The sequence below is a fragment of the Drosophila serrata genome, unplaced genomic scaffold (assembly GCF_035046125.1).
Source record: "Drosophila serrata isolate PLE 108 unplaced genomic scaffold, ASM3504612v1 contig_272, whole genome shotgun sequence".
Taxonomy (NCBI): Eukaryota; Metazoa; Arthropoda; class Insecta; order Diptera; family Drosophilidae; genus Drosophila; species Drosophila serrata.
Window position 1 is genome coordinate 4,870,684 of NW_028257170.1, and position 17,105 is coordinate 4,887,788.

Sequence of the window (17,105 nt, forward strand, 5' to 3'; positions counted from 1 at the left end):
GCTTTAACTACTTTCCTCGGGCATTCAGGATCTCTCTCAAAAAGAATATATATAAATACGTAAAGTTGGTGACTAATTAATCGACACAAACTGCTGCAGTTTAAGCTTTTGAAAACTAACAGCATTCTCTTGGCACAAATCAATTTGCTCGCCATTCACATTCAATTTGGAGCCATTGTAGCTTCTCTGGTCCTTGCATACACCACTTTCTCGATCTGGGAGCAGCAGGTCCTGGTCCTCCCAGGTCCTGGCCATTCCGCCCACACTCGACGTTGTCGGGGACTTGGCTTGTGTATAAGGAAATTCGGTTTATTCCTCTGTTGACTAAAGTAATTGGTGATTTAATGATGTTGTTGCATAACCAAATCACCTAACGAACTCAGCCAAAGAGAGACCAAGGACCGGAAAAGGAGGTAGGGGAGGTGCGGCAAGGATGACGGCTGCGGGTTCAGGAGGTTGGATTCTCCTGGCTGCCTCCGCACTCGGGGTATTCTCCATTCTGAAGTATTTGCCTAACAAACAATCGGAAAATGAACTGAGAGCAAGCGCACACTGCACCCGACTCTGTCCCCGGCTCTGGCTCTGGCTCTGCTCTAATTGAGAATTGTGAATGTGGAAAAATAAATTACGAGACTGCGGCGCACCCACGACCTCGCTTTTATTTAGAAAATATTGATTTCTATTAACGTCAAGTGCTAAATAAACAGGGACCCAACCACCAGCACCAGTCGCTCCTTCTCGCATTCAGCCATCAGTCAGCCGCCATTGGAGGTCCATTCAGAGTCCTTTACCCCGCATCCTGCACACTTGACTCCTCGAGTGCAGGTCCCGCCCCCCATCATTGGACTAGGATCAATCAGGTCCCCCATAAATATTGTATTAAAGCGTGCGCTGAAAATTAGTCGAAATTAAACCAGAATCCTTGGCAAGGACCTTGGGCACGCTCTATTAATCACTTCCTATTGACACAGGGCCCGGTCCGAATCGAATCAGAGATAATTTTCTTTGGGACCGCAAATCAAAGTAAACGGCATAAATGGATTAAGGTCTGCGTGGGCAGAAAGGTGAACTAAGGAGCGGAAAACATGGCCACGTAAATGAGTTACAGAGAAAGGGATGGCACTGGGATTACATTAAGATGAAAAGCATTTGTTAAAAGTGTTACTTCGCAAGAGATTTGTAGGGTTTCAAGGGGTTTAGCATATCAGAAGAGGGTTTAAGTCATTAACCTGCTAATTTTTGGGCTCTTGTTTAGATAATTTAATTAATATATCACTTATGAGAAAGTTGTAACTAAAACCATTTCAAATTTTTCTCTGTAAAACCTTAATGGAAAGTACTTATTCAAAAATATTCATAAGAAGAATGAAAGGTAATGTGTAGACTCCCAAATTCGATCCCTGTTCTGACAGTATTTTCCTTAAGAGAGTTCTCCAACACCTGAATCCATAATACACCAACGCATAATGTGACCCGAACAATCGTAGTTCGGGGACCATCAACAAACGACATTGTCTGCTTACAGCTTTTTGTTGCAAGTGATTGGGTGGAGGCCCAGGCATTGGCTTTTGTCCACTTCATGGACTTCATGGACTCCATGGACCCCAAAACGCCCCTCATCCTCATCGTCGTCGTTGCCGTTGTCCGACGAGATCCGAACTGAACTGCGTGTACCCGAAATCGACATGAATTGATAAAGTCATTTGCAATTGTCTGTCGTTACGGGGCAGGCCTGGGTCCGGGTCCGGGTCCTGGCCGGGTTCAGGCCTCGTTTCGGACCATCTCCGGCTCCATGTTATTGTTGCTTCACGCGCTCGTTGTTGTTTGTTTTATACAAAAGCTCCCTGCCCCCTGCACCTGCATTGTTGCTGCTGTTCCTGTTATTGTTGTCGGTCAGTTATTATGGCCACTGCAATTTTGTAGCGCTTAATGTCCGGCTACGGTCCTGAGCCAGCCTCTGCTCCCCGGAATGGGGTTGCAAGTCCGGATCCGGGGAGCCTGGAGCTCTTGCAACCGAAAGTGCGAATGCGATATGAGGATTAAAATTCATAATGAAAACCCGAACGACAACAAACGAACACGAATTCAATTGGGGGGAGGATTGGGGGTGATGGAAATGCAACATAACCCGGCTCCACCTCCTCCTCCACCTCCTCGTGGGAGGGAATGAAAGCGATGAGGCGTGGCAAGGACTGCGGCTCCTATTTGTTCTATGTCTAGATCGCCCGCAGGTACCGCATGTTGTGCGCTTCAGGTTTAATTAAACAATGATGGAAAACGAACATGGGCGAAACAATAACATTGAACTATCAATGGAACGGGAACAACGCATCTGTGGTTGAATTATAGAGTTACAGTTACCAGTTATGCACTCGAAATATACCCCAACTCCTGGGGAGTTTTAATTCCATCAATTGCAATATCATTTGCTAATTATAATTATGGAAAAGCATCGGGGGTCCATAGTTGCTGTGATTTTAAAGCAAACTAGGCTTAGTTTAAAAGGACATCAAGTCGTGAATTGAAACATTTCGATTCCTGAACTATTAACTTTGAATAAAATGGAATAAAGTAAACTTCAACCGCTTTAAATGTTAGATTTCTATCCAAATGTTTAAAGAAACCCACTCAATCGACTGTCAATAAAATCCTGGCACAATATTGATGGTTTTTATCATCTGGTTCACACCACACTGGCCATATATATAACAACCAGTGGCTCTCCTCCCCTCAGTTCCATTGCGATTCGGAATGCCACGTTGAATGATAAGCTAATGATGCACACAGGTCCTGTAGCCAGCAGCAGCAGCAGGACCAGCCATGGCGGCCAAATTGAGGCTCAATTGGTCTGCAACTAATGTAATTATAAGCCACTTGCAAATGCCAAACCAGCATCCTTCCAAGCGTCACCCACCACCTGTATCCCCACCCAGTTGGAGCCTGTGATCTGTGATGCTTATTGTGGTTGAAATTCAATTTAATTTGATACGCACAGATTTTCGGTAAGTGTACGCTGCAAAGGGGCTTCCAAAATTGTTTGCAGTTCAACTGTGGCTCAATTGACCGACACACACACACTGAGATACACTCAGACGAAGAGCTGGACTTTTGCGACACAATGATGACGACGTCCACGGGGGAAGAGTGATGATGATGATGATGATGATGTGGGAAGGAGGAGGGGAGAATTATGGGGCGCCCATCAGGATGGGAGGCTGGACAACGTTGTTGTCCTTGTCGTCGTCATCATGCAAAACTCATTGAAGTCGTTAGCGTGCGTCGGGGCCCAAGGACATAAAGCACACACAATGCAATGCGAGGTGGAGGGGTGCAGTAGGGAGTGTGGATTGTGGAGTGCAAAGGGTTGAATGTTGGAGGCTGGCAGGACATCAGGACATTGTCTGACCGGGAAATGGGGAAATGCAGCACAGCGAGAAAACGCAGTCTGAGAGAGAGTTAAGTGAGTTGCTCATTTAAGGCGGTTGCATAAATTGTGATTATGAGATTTACATAGCCTTAATTAATAAGCGTCTCAGCACAGTCTTCCTAGCTACCTTCAACCTCCTATTTATCCTTGTAAAAGTTATCCCATCTCCCCTGAGATACACTTCTTTCTCGCTGTGCACCTGCTGCCCCGCTGAGCTTCATTGATCATGCGCCCAATCCGCTTCCGCTTTTGCTCCTGCTCCTGCTCCAACTCCTGTTCCTACTGCTACTCCTCCCACACAGGTTCATTCCGTTTCACGAGTCCTTTTGGCCAGGATTCTGTGATTCCTGAATCGCTACGATGCCCGGTCTGGATTGCCCCCGTTATTGGCTTAATTTACGTTTTACGTTTTGGGGTTTTGTTGCCTGATTTTTCCGGGACAGAGAGACAGAGGGACAGAGAGGACCGATGACCATTTGGGAAACGCTTTTCCCCAAACGCCAAACGAAATGAAACCAAACGAAACGAAACGAAACGAAAGCGGCGGGTAAAACCAGAAAAAATAATGTGATAGTGGTTTTTACAATTTACGCACTTGCCATGGCCACTGAAATTAATTTTAATTGTACGTGCGTTTGTGTCTGCCTCGCCACTGGCCTGGATCTGGTGCCGGCATTAAAATCAAAGTAATTATTCAAGTTGTGTGCATTTCCCTCCCATTCCCATTCCCATTCCCAATGTCCAGCCTTGTGCGTCCTTTATCCCCAGTGTCCTGCCTCCTGCCCGTTGTTTCCCCTTTGTTTATTGGCGTTTTCTGTTTGTTGAGCTACGCAAATTGGCTTCATTTTATAGTGCTTGCCGTTGGGTCGCAGCTTTCGTTAATTGTTTGGGGCTGTGAGTGATATAGATATCCTCTTTGTATGCCTGGGAAAAGGCCCCGTGAAGGGAGTCTCATTAAGGCTCATGATATCCTTTATTATTTTATGACTTCTTCTCCATCGTCTTCTTTGCATATCGGATGGCACACACACACACGCGCGCGCTCCAGCGATTTTCCCGCTTTTCCGACCGCCTTCTGACTTCTGGGTTCAGTCTTTTGCCTTCGCTTTGTTATCGATACTCTTGCGTGGCTCATCGCAATTATCCAACGCGATATTTCCCGGGCTTCGTTTGCTCATCTTATTAAATTTATACACTTTTTGCTTTCAAGCTTGGGCAAAAAGTTACTGTTGGGTTAATTAATGTGAAGGTTAAAGAGAGAAGGAAATCTTGTTAAAAGTTAAGGGGATACTTCTTGATAGCCAAATCATTAAGGCATCACAGTAAAACAATCTCATTTCTGAGCTAAAACCAGGGATTTAAAATATTAAATTAAATAAAAAGAAAAGCAGAAATCATATTAAAACTTTAGTCTGCCTTAAACTAGCAATAAACTCTTTTCGAAGCTATTATATGCATTTAGCTTCCGTTTAAGATTGAAATGATTTCAGTTTCTCTTTTCTTTGACTGACTTTTAATGGATGGCTTGATCAGATATCAATTTTCCGATCCAACCTCCCTCTGCTCCCCTCTGGCCCCCTGCCATTTTAGTTTTCATTTGTCATCAGGAACGTTCGGTCATTTGGCCGTTATGCCAATTGCAATTGCATTCGAGTTCAAAATTGAATTTTGCCCCCATGCGAGCAGGAGGACCCAAAAGTCCATAACCCTGAACACACACACACACACACACACACACAACACATACTTGGTAGGGGCCACGCCCCTGCATCCTTTCCGCCTCCTTTGTGGAATTGCGCCGTCGTCATAACGCTACATAAATAAACCCATTGCCGGGCGCATTGCAGTTGGAAGTTGGAGTGGAAATGGCCATGGATATATACTGTAGAAGTGCAGCAATGGCAGGAGGAGCAGGAGCAGGAGCAGGAGCAGGAGTTCCATGAATCCAGTCCAGCCTGAAGCCTGGTTCCGCTCGCAATGCATTTCGGCATTGTGTGATGTGTGCCATTGGATTTTATAATCAACAATGCCAAACCAGTGACGCTCTCCCACCTCCGAATTTACGAGCAGATCCTTTGTCCTGCCAAATGTTGCATCTGGCTAGTTGGCCGGATTCCTGTTGCTGCTGCTGCTGCCACTGCTGGGCCATCATTTTAATTATACTGAGTGCCAATGAAGTCAATGGCGATAAGGCTAAAACGCCAGCGATTGATGCGCGCACACAGCGGGGGCGTTCGAGTGGCGAGTTGTGGAGTGCTGAGTTCTGGGCGGGGTCCACTCGGCAGGACTACAGGATGTTATCCTGCTTTTTACATTACCAACATCTGTGTGAGTTTCCACTGCATTTATATTTATTATATGTGCGAGAGCACGTGGGTGGGGCGGAGGTCACGGGTTGCAGTCATATGCAAGCCGGATATATTAGCCAGCGAACCTTGCACCCCCTCGGGTTTGGCTTTTAGCTCTCCTTAAACACCCCTCAAAACACCCAACGAATGAACCGCAAAACACCAAATGTATAAAAGGGAGGATGCAATGCAGATGCACTGCAAGAAAAGCAAATAATGCAGCTATATTTATAACAAAAAGAACAAATATAGAAACGTTCCAAAAGGGTTTTATGATAGTTTATAGATTTGTAGTAAAAGTACTTCTGAAAGACAGTATTTCCCTGACTTTTGAGATCATAAAAAGTGTATTCAAGTCATCTAACTTTGATTTCCCAGATCTAATCTTTTAAGTTTCCAATTTCCCTCAGTGCATTGCACTGCCACAAAACAGATGGACGGAGACGGGTCATATATTATTTTATATTATTATTATTGCGGGCCGTAGGACATGGATCCGGACCGCACCGACACCGAAACGGACATGGACATGGACATGGTTGTAGAAATGCGGGGCGGACTCGCACAAGTGGCCATCGCACATGGCCATTAGAGATGCGGGGAAAGGGGGCAGATTTTGCAATCAATCCGCAGACATTAATATTTTTCGTGTTTCCAACCGCAAATTGTTGCGGCTGTTGCAGCGGCACTTCCCAGAGTCCGTCAGAGTCTCCTTTCCACCCCCGCTGACTCCTTCTCCTGCTTCACTCGCCGCAGGACTCAACCCCCTGCCAATCCTGCCAGCCACTCGGAGAGAGGACTATCGCAGACACAACCCTCGATGCGGATTGAGTGGAATCATAAATTAATTAAAAGAGATTTGTTTGCGGCTTCCAAAGGATTCTGCCAGCCGACAAAAACAACTTGCAGGAGTGAGAGAGTGATGGCACAAAGAAAATGTGCGTTTTCCTCTCCCTCTCTGTGTGGGTGTGTGTGTGTGGGTTCTATGAAATTAAAGCAACATTTTTCGTAATGCCCGGCAAAGAACAAAATTAATTAGCCTAATTGTAAGGGCGGGCAGACGGACACGTCGCGGGGCAGACATCGCTGAGCCAACCAAAACCAAGCTCTGAGTATAAACCAAACGAAACGAAACGAAACGAGTCGAAATGAATGAATGAATAGAGGAGGGAATGAATGAATGAGTCGAGATGAATATATAGAGAAGGAATTTTTATTGCACAACACAACACAGTCCTATCCATGGCAGTGCATCGAGGAGGGGTGAGCACAGCAGCTGCAGGGATTAACTTCCAACAGGCTATAGCTTCAAGGATCACTGCATCGGAAAATGGGATTAGAAAATATAATTCGTTTCACAGAATAGGGTTTGTAGATAGATCCTTTTTTTAGAGTTCTTACTTTCGGATTAATTTTATAAAATTAAAAATATATAAATCGGATATAAAGTCATGGAATTATAAAAGGATTACAGTCTGTGTTGCCAAAAGTTTAACAGGTCAAAAGGATCTAACTTCTACTTGTAAGTTCTACTAGTTTACTCCGTTGAATACTGATAAATTATTATATAAAAACTATAACCTAATTTTCTAGAAACCCTTCAAATTATTTTGTTGAAACAATTAAATTTTACTAGATATAGTATAATAAAAAGTTTGAGAAACTTTTTAAAGAGAACTTAAATCAATTAAAGGTCGCCAAAATCTAATACAGTAATTTATTTATTTATTTTTAAGTAAAATCCCATTTATTTATCAGATGCCAACTAATGACCATAAATCAGTGCAAGTAAAAAAATATTTATAAAAAGCGCCCGAGGCGTCTTGGCTTTGCGCTTTGAAGCCTTTCAAAGACACTTGATAAATGGCAAATCCTGAGTAAAAACAGAAATCAAATTAAACAGCCAAATTATACGTATTTGTTATATAGGAGAAAAGGTCCTGCCTGGTCCTGTAGCGGGGTTGACACAATTGAATAATCAGCAAACAAACAGAGCCACAGAAATGACTTCCATGAGCCAATCCATTAGTCATCTCCCTCGACTACTCTTCCGGCCCAGACTACGCCACTGATTGCCAGCCGGGGTTTTTACACTTTTGGCCCATTTGTTAGGTTTTTCTCAACCCCAGCAGGATTCCAGCTCCAGCTCCTTGCTCCGTGTGCGGTTTTTATTTCGCTTTGGCAGACCGAAATTGTAACAACGTATTTGACGCGTCACAAATGAAAATCTAAAAGATTAATTAGCTCAAGTTTTTGTTGAGCGCGCGCGCCTCCCCGGAGGAAAATCCCAGCGCAAATCTGCCAGGACTTACCGGGAGAAGGGATCAGGGGTCCTTGGCCCCTGCCTTTAAGCTGATTTTTTTGGGGGCGAAAAGTTGAAAATGTGCTGGCAAAGCGGCTTTTTTTTCGGGGGATGATGGTTCTCAGCAAACGCAATAAATTTTAAGTCCTAATCAAAGTTGACAATAATAATAAAGTTAATAATGTTATTTAGCGTCTGCTGCTCGGTTTAATGCCACCAAATCTCTGATCTCTTTTGACCATTTCTTCTTTGTCTTATCTTTGGCAGCGACTCGAACCCGGTGCTTATATCATCGCCACCGGAATTGGCCGGAATGACACTGGAGGCACGTCTGATATCCTACGATTGGGAGAATCAATTTGGTGAATTCCAAGAGGCCACGCGGAAGGGCAGCTTCAAGCCCATCTGCTGGGGAGCCAAGAATCATGTGGTGCCGGTAAGTAAAAAAGATATATGTATGTAGTATGGCGATTTTCGATTCGATTTCGATTTTTTCCCCCATCGTGTCACAGCTGAAATCGCATTAACCCTTTTTATCTATCGGGGCATCTCAATCTGCGCAGTCCTTCTTCCCTTGGCTTTCGCCCTAATCGCCCTCGTCTTCGTCCTTTTCCTGCTTTACATCCATCAGCTTAATCAGCTAAATTGCTAGACAATATCTGGGATAATTTTTCTTGCTGCCATTTGATGGTCCCAGCACTAGCACCAGGATCCACCTACATTTCCCCCCCAACAGGACCCAGACAAGTGCTCATTTATTCATTGTGGGCGGGCATGGAGCTGGTGCTGGTGCTACTGCTACTGCATTGGAGTTAAAGCAGAAAAGACATTAGGGCCAGCCCACAGCCACATCCATTGGTTGGGGCAAAATGCGGGTAATGTCTACCGGAAACCGCACGTTATAAAGTGCAATCAATTGCATTGCGGCGTCCATGGGCGGCAGCGGCACTCGTTCGCTCCGTTCGAGTTTGTTAGGCGCCACTTTACGGCAGCTCGGAGCCACGGACACTTCCCTTTTGGCCCAACTGAGTCGCATATATCAGGCCAACACACGTACGACTTCGACAACGATCATTCTAATGGGTCACACAGTGGGCCAAGTCAGACGACGACGATTCACCCGGCCAGCTGGCTCTAATTCACGTCCAAAATGGTTTAGACCGAATGCTCCCATATGAGCAGGACGCTGGCTCTTGCTCCTCTCTTGCCAAGCTTGGCAAGCAATGCTGGTGGAAATTGTGGGAAATTGCTTAAGTTGGAAAGCGTTGCCATTTTTATGCCACGACTCTCGGGCAAAATTATCAACGCTTGAATTGTCATCGATTTTCCGTGCTATTGCGTTAAATGCCGCCCGATTCCGTCTTCCTTTAGCCGCTGTCCTTTAGTCAATAATTCATTGAGGAACTCATCCTCGGGGAGGGGACTCCCCCAACTTGACGGACAGGCCCATTGAATTTGATAACGACAGAACAAAAAAAAAGGAAGGAGGGAGGAGGAAAAGCGAAGCGAACCCTTGATGCTCCCAAATTAGCAGCAAAAAATGCCATACTATAGTTCTCGGGCAGAAAGGTGAACGGCAGTTAAATGTAGCGGAAAATATATAGCAGCAAAAAAGGTGACAAAGGCAAAGAAGTTTCTGATTAGTTTTTACAAAGCCTTCGGAGAGGAATTTGGAGCCGGTGATTCGGAAGGCCTAGTTCCCAATGGGGTTGAATGCCTAACCAACTGGGAAATGGCCTCAGAGACTGATTGATTGATATGGGAGTTATGACTAAAGTCAAGCTTCGAGCTGGTTTTCCAAAGCCTCTGGCTTTTCCCCGAGCCTTATTTCGGGTCAGCCTTAATTAGCATAATAGAAAATATTGTAGCACACTTTTTTGGGGGGTCCCCCAAAAAAAAGGACAAAGCCGACCCACCTAATTAGCATGTCAATCTCGGCTAAAGCCATGGCCTGGGCCAGCAATTAAAGCCTCCAAATTTATGCATAACACAAAATTGCACATTCTATATAGAGACTTCAACCTGAATGGGAATGAACCATGGAAACAACAAACAAACAAACAAACACACATTCCTTTTCAATTAAAATGTCTGTCAGTGGCAACAAGGCACACTCTTCTTCAAGCCCCACACACACCTGGGTATGCCTGTCAAGCCGTGGATTTCCACTTCAGGGTTTGCTTTTCACCTTTTTTTTTGAGGTTTTTATGCTACCGCCATTGCCGACGCCCCGCCGAAAAACGATTCACAAAATGCCTTTTAAAAAATTCAACAACAAACAGCGTCGTCCGTCGTCCGTCGTCCTCTTTCCCCGTCGCACGATTTGCATAATATTATTAGTAAACACTCGTTATGAAGTCAGCCACGCCCACCGCCCCCCGCGGGCGGAGGCACACAAATGCAGACATTCGCTAGATTTAGATTTTCGACTGGGCATAAAATATTTGACCGCAGCTCGAGAGTCCCAGGATCTCCTCCCCCCGAACCTATTTATAAACACAAATTTATTCAGCGTAATTAAAACACAAAATTTTGCCAACGAATTCACTGGGGGAAAACGGCAGGAGTAAACGCCGCAGTGGACGTGGATTTCGATGTGGATCTAGCTCTGTGGATTTGAGGGGAGGAGTTGGAAAGCTGGGAACCTGCTCTGTAGCTTCATTGTTTTGCAATTGTACCAGGAATTTATTTTGGCTGGGTCTCTGTTTACCCTAAACATCTCTTTTTGTGTGTGTTTTTGGAAAATGTTTTTGTGGCTCTAACTATAAGCGTTTGATTAGGGTTTTTGGTAACAAAGGGTATTTGGTATTTAATATTTCTAACTTCCAATTTAAAGACCCAAAGTGTAGCATAAATTTCAAGACTTTTTACTTACCTTATCTGCAGCTAAATATATTTCAAATTGAATTAATTCCGACATATTCCGCTTTGCTAAGAGTGTCCTCGAGTATCCTTCGCCTTTAACTTGGTCCTTTTGCCCGTTTTTGTTGCACTGTCAACGGCATAAATAAGCTTTTCAATTTCCTCGCTCGTTCCGCGCCTCGCAAGGACTCTGGAAATGGGAAGCAGAAGAGAAAGAGAAATTTAATTAATGTCGTAATTTATTATATACAGATCCAGCCGCTAATGTCTCTCCGTTTCTCTTTTCTTGTTATCGCACCCACAGGGCTCCGAGTTCCTCGAGGGCTACAGCATAAATGTGACCAAGACGTACAAGAAGCATCGGCGCTGCAAGCCCAAGCGCCTCTTTGTCCCGCCCACCGAGCGTACCGCTCCGCCGCCGGCCTCCGATCTCAGCGAGCTGCCGGTGCTCCATGAGCTGGACAACAACAATATCATCGAGGGAGCGGCGCGGAGCAGTCGCAGCTCGGCGACCGATGTCCATGGTGGATTGAGTCGGAGCACCGGGCGCCAGCAGCAGTTCATTAGCTGCCTGCTCTGGCTGGGCGCCTCGTCCTGGTGGCTCCTGCTGATGCTCAGGACGTGAGGGGACTAGGAAGTGCAAAAAGGGGATCCGAACCGGACAGCAGCAGCAGCAGCACAGGCACCACCGTCTCAATAAACTAAAAAACTAAAACTAACCATAAACCTTAAACCGTAAACTGTAAACCGTAAACCTTAAACCGTAAAGCAACAGATGGAGGAGAAACAGATTATAACAAAATACTGAAATACTGGATACATAGCGAACTTGCAACTCAACTACAGCTCTCTCTAACTATAAAGGACATCTCTTAATCCTACTACAGATACAAAATAGAAGCGGAAGGAAGGACGAAGGACGAGCGGCAAAAGCGGAAACGGAAGCGGAGAACGTGAAACATGAAATATTCATAATAAGCTAGCGTATAACAGCTTTCCCCCCCGAATCCCCCTTAGTGACCTCCCCCCCCAGGAAAAACCTGCTGTTCCCCCTTATTTAAGCTCTCCCCCCGCCCCTAAATCACCACTCCCTCCACACTTTTGTTGATTTTGTTCTAGAGTTTTAGTAAATTATTAATGATTTTTTTAAAAATAGTTTAAGCTGAAAAAAAAGTAAGAAAAAACTAAAAAAAAACAAGCAAAAGTAATGTCGAGTAAAAAAACCGAAAAGCAATAATTAGTTGTTGTTGTCGTTATATAAATATACAGAAAGCGAGAAATTGTAAAAGATACAGATATTATAGATATACACCATGACTACGGATATATAGATATAGATATATATAGAGCAGTCATTCCTTAAACCATAACGGATACGGATACGGATATAAATCATAAACACACACACACACCTATATTTAGATATCTATGTATACATCTGAGGGTCTGACTTATGTGAAGCTTGAGCGTCTGATGATGGGTTTTGTTGGGCATTGCAAGAAACAATCGTAGCGGGGAAATGGCTTCAAGTGGCAGTAGAGGAGCGTGCAGGAGCAGGCCCTTCACCTAAGATCCCTACCCTATGGTACCCTACCCTACCACCCCCGGTTAAGTTTAGTGCGAACTACTAAGTGGGAACTAAGTTCGAACACACATTACACATCACACACGAGCATGATACACAAAACTTATACGTCCATTTAGGAAGCAAAGTCATGACGGAGGAGAGATGGCAAAGGAAGGGATTTAGTTTAAAGTAATTTTTAGAAAAAGACTTGGTAAAGACTAAGAGGAAATTAATTACCAGAAGCCCGCACAAGTAGGTTTTTCTTTCATTTTTTGTTGTTTTCGCAAAATTGCAAATGAAATGCCATACATAGCTATCTGTACACTTCCATTGCGTTGTTGTTAACCCCATCATGGCTACTCTACACTCGCGCTTAAATCCTAATTTCGATTCAGTTACCTAATGCAAACTACCTGCTCTCTCGTAAACTAAAAAAAAGTGTTAAGAACTCCCAATACTCTTCCGCACTCAAAGTGCGGCGGCCTCCTCTCTTTCTTCTCGCTGTCGTTCTACTAATTAAACACGCTAGGCTATAATCTTTGCTAGGATCTAAGTTGTAAATACTCAATAGGAATCGAGGGGGAAAACTAAAGCGGAATTGTTGGTTGGGAAATCAGTAGGAGGAGGAGGGAAAAGCATTATACAGGGTGTGTGATTAGGTACGACTCTCGATCAGCTCTAGGCATAGGATTGGATGGTGTCACTAGATTCTACACACTCGCCCGGGATTATAGAAATGTATCACGAGGCCGCCAAGATCTGCTCGAAGTAGTAAAATATACCATATACATACGACATAATTATAAAGTAAATTTATATATATACACATACGATAACTATAACTATAAAGTCTATATATATATATACAATACCATACATCTATAAGTAGTTACGTGGTTCGTAGTTGTAAATGTGAATGTGAGTATTTTATACAAAACAAAAAATAAAAACTAAAAAATACAATTAAACTAGAAATACAAATAAAAGTAATGAAAACAAATAAAGCAAAGCATGATAACGAGAACAACAAAAACACATTTTTATACCAAGCGAAAGAGAGAAATGGCCCCCTTTGAGCGATCGAAATGGATCGAAGCTATATAAATATATATATATATACAAATCAAGCATATATTTTAGGATAACTGCTCTGTAACTATGACTAGTGGCAAGTTGCAGCAAGCAAATGCAAAGTTGAAACAATCAAAATAACATTTAAACAAGCAACCAAAAAAAATAAGAAAGAAAACAAAACAAAAGAGCCAGGCACTTTTTTGCGCTAAACTATTAAAAGTTTGCCTCACACACACACACGCACACCATACACTACACTCATACCGAAAACTAACAAAAAAAATAAAAAACTTTAACCCTGTTAGCGGAAAAAAGTGAAACTTTGCTGCAGCCAGAGGCGCGTCCTTTATATATATATATATATGGGCCATCCTGTTTTTGAGGTTTTCCCACTTGTCGGGCAACTTTTTAATGGACCCCCGAAACCCTGGTCTCTCCGGAGGCTCCTTCCAGTTGAATGCCAGGTCTTTCAGCCGTGCCGGCAGCCCCCAACTAGGTCTAATTAGGAGCGATGAGCAACCGACATAGTCCTCATAGTTTTGGCTTTCGATTCGTCCGCTTTGTCCTTTGTCATAGCAACCTGGGGAATTTTTTTTCACTTTTTACCCTTTACCTTTACGTTTTTACTTTGCCCTAGCCTCCTTACCCCCCACCACTCACCTTTGTTTGCCACATTAATTAAACTTCTTGCCCGGGAAAGCGCAGGCGAGCGGGAAAACCGAGCAAAAACAAGGCGCACAATTACAAAGGCAGGCGGCGGAAAGGAAGGAAACTAAAAGGAAAACATTTCTTCTTTGGCTCGCCAATTGGAAATTAGTTTCGGCAACTGGCAAACAGACACACAGAAAGTCACACAAACACAGAGCAGAACAGAACACAACACAACACTCACACAGCGAATGAAATGTATTCATATAATTTAATTAAATGCAAACAACAAAAACGGTTTTGGAAAATGTACTTGCTATAGAAACGATAAAAAACAAAGTCGGTAAATAGTTTCAAAAACTACCTATACAGAGCGTAAACAGAGAGAGAGAGAGAGAAACGGGAGAACTAAATGAAAGCTAAACTAAAATAATCTAACTAAAGCTAAAAAATATAAGAGAAAACCACATTGAAAATGCCACAAAAACGCAGACATCCCGGTGGGCAATGGGGACGGAAAAAGGTGTCTTGGGGTATATAAGCCGATAAAGAGTTGCAGCTACAACCGAAGCTGACCAGATTAAGCCGATGAATCGGAGGGCTTCTTGGCCAAAAACTTTTGAGGGAACCCAAATGGAGCCCTTTTTGGGAATGCAGAATGGAGCTTTAAGTTGCTGTTGCCACTCCTGGTCCTCCAAAGTCCACTTGGCTCTCTTTATCCACCATCCATCCACACAGCCTGATATGCAATTTACATTTTTTGCCTTACCTTGCTTTTGGCCCTTTGTGTTGCAAGTCCAGAATAAGCAAAGGTAGCAGTAGCTGAGGACTCTTCTCTATTCAGGAAACTAATAAGTTTTTAAAACTGACCCAATTAGCTCGTTTAACTTGCTCTCCCCCATATTCTGCAGATGCCTCAAAGACACCTTTTGTTCATCGTCGGTCCACTCAAAGGCATCTCGAGAAGTGCCTCCACTGGGATCTGGGCTCCAGATTGGATGCTGTCAAAGTGGCAAAGTAACACAGCAAACACAGAGTACATCTTACACACACACCCACACACCCACACACACACCAGTACACCCGCACACCCCGAGAACAATGTAGCATGTTAGTAGTATCAAGATATGTGTATATGTCCTTAGGCCCTCTATTGAAAGTCTTTATTTTGCGGAAGAGGAAAGGCGAAAGAAGTGAATGAAAGTGAAGGATGCGGAGGAGATGAGGAGAGAAGCGAGGAAGTGAAACCAAAACAAAAAAAAAACACAACCTACCTAAAGCGATAAAACAAAACCTAACTATTTTTAGTGTGTACCTTGATTTTTTCGAAGCAAAAGGAACCTTGAGAGGCGCAGCGTAGGAACCCCGGAAGGAGGAGAAATATATATACTAAAGAATATACATTTATGGGAAATAACGTAAAAGTAAAAGCAATAATGAGCAAACGCATAGCTATCAATAGGAGGATCGAGAGGGTAGGCTAAACAAATACTCTAACTCTAGGCAAAAAAAAAAAAAACAAAATAAAACCATACAGGATAAGACGTAGTTGACGATCGATGAGTGAAAACGTGTAGCATACTTTTTTGGGCAGCCTATTGGCGGAAACGGAAACGAGGTGCATGGTTATCGGAACGGAAACGGGAATCGTAATGGGGAAACGGAATTGGGAACAGGAAACGAAGGGATGTGGAGTGGTCAGAGAAGGCAGAAATCGAATTGCATATGAGAAAAAAAAAAAGTAAAGTAAAACAAAAACTATTTTAAAGTAGAGCAGTTTGCAAAAAGTATTTAAATGTGTCGTTAGAAAACCCCCAAAAATTGTAGTTGCATTGTCGTTAGCCATAGTAGCAAAGTTGCATATTGACGAAGAAGGAGAAGCAGAAAATTAGAACGAGGACACTGTGGAAGAAGCATACATACCATACATACATCAATCAAAGTGAACTAACATAGCCGACATCATAGGTACTACATCATCAGTGTCTGTGTATAACTCTCCTGCATGAAAGAACATTTACAGAGACCCCACATAGATACATATACATATGCATACAAATATATATATAGGGTGTAACGTACAGATATATATATATATATATATAGCTAAAACCAAACCACACCCACGCCCAACCCATTAAAAAGCGTAGAACTCAAGCCCCAAAGAGAACAAAGTAAATTAGAAAAGCCCGATAGAAGGATAACTCCACTTGATCATAAGCTAAAGACAACCGAATCGAGCTCTGCGTGAACGGAGGCAACTGTACTTGAGGAAAACAAAACACAGTTTACACCTCCCACAGGCCCCCTATCCCCCCTCGTTCTTTCAGTTGCCACGTATTCAGTTCGACCTAACCTCAAACTGAGCTCGACCTAACCTCAATCTGTCTAAGGATAAAATGCAAGCGGTTGCCTCTACTCACACAGCCAAAAATCATAAACACAAACACATACACACATACTCAGTCTGACACAACCGACATTTTTGATACTGAACTAATTGATAATGAGAACCGGATGCTAGAATTCAAAGAAAGGATAACAGGAAGAGCTGAGCAGCGCATCATCATCATCATCATCATTTATCTATTGTGAACTACATACATTGTTTGATTGTGAGCTAAGTTCCGACTAAAACAACAACAACTACTCTCTATGAATGTGTTTAAGTTATTCACTAAAATCATTTTGTAATATACTAAAACCGCAAGCTAAGCAACTTTTACTATAAACAACAAGAGAATGATGGAAACCGAAACAAAAAGATAAAATAAAAAAAAAAGAAAACAAACAATAAAATAAAATATATATTAAATATATATATATATATATAGAAGGTGGACATGTGTTTTCATTGTTGGGCAAAGTTGAATGGTA

General features: G+C 43.1%; 1 protein-coding gene and 1 long non-coding RNA gene across 2 annotated transcripts in view; one reads left to right on the forward strand and one right to left on the reverse strand.

Annotated features, from left to right (window-relative positions):
* Nucleotides 1-17,064, forward strand: part of olf413 (DBH like monooxygenase olf413) — a 68,935-nt gene extending 51,871 nt beyond the window's left edge. Inside the window, exons 9-10 of the mRNA XM_020947454.2 lie at nt 8,345-8,513; nt 11,244-17,064. Coding sequence (XP_020803113.2) covers nt 8,345-8,513; nt 11,244-11,564 — 490 coding nt within the window. The 3' untranslated portion in view covers nt 11,565-17,064. The remainder of the gene's footprint in view (nt 1-8,344; nt 8,514-11,243) is intronic.
* The window catches only part of LOC110179847 (uncharacterized), a 118,539-nt gene that overhangs the window by 91,028 nt on the left and 10,406 nt on the right, over nt 1-17,105 (reverse strand). Inside the window, exon 2 of the long non-coding RNA XR_015272014.1 lies at nt 10,953-11,129. This is a non-coding gene — a long non-coding RNA (uncharacterized LOC110179847). The remainder of the gene's footprint in view (nt 1-10,952; nt 11,130-17,105) is intronic.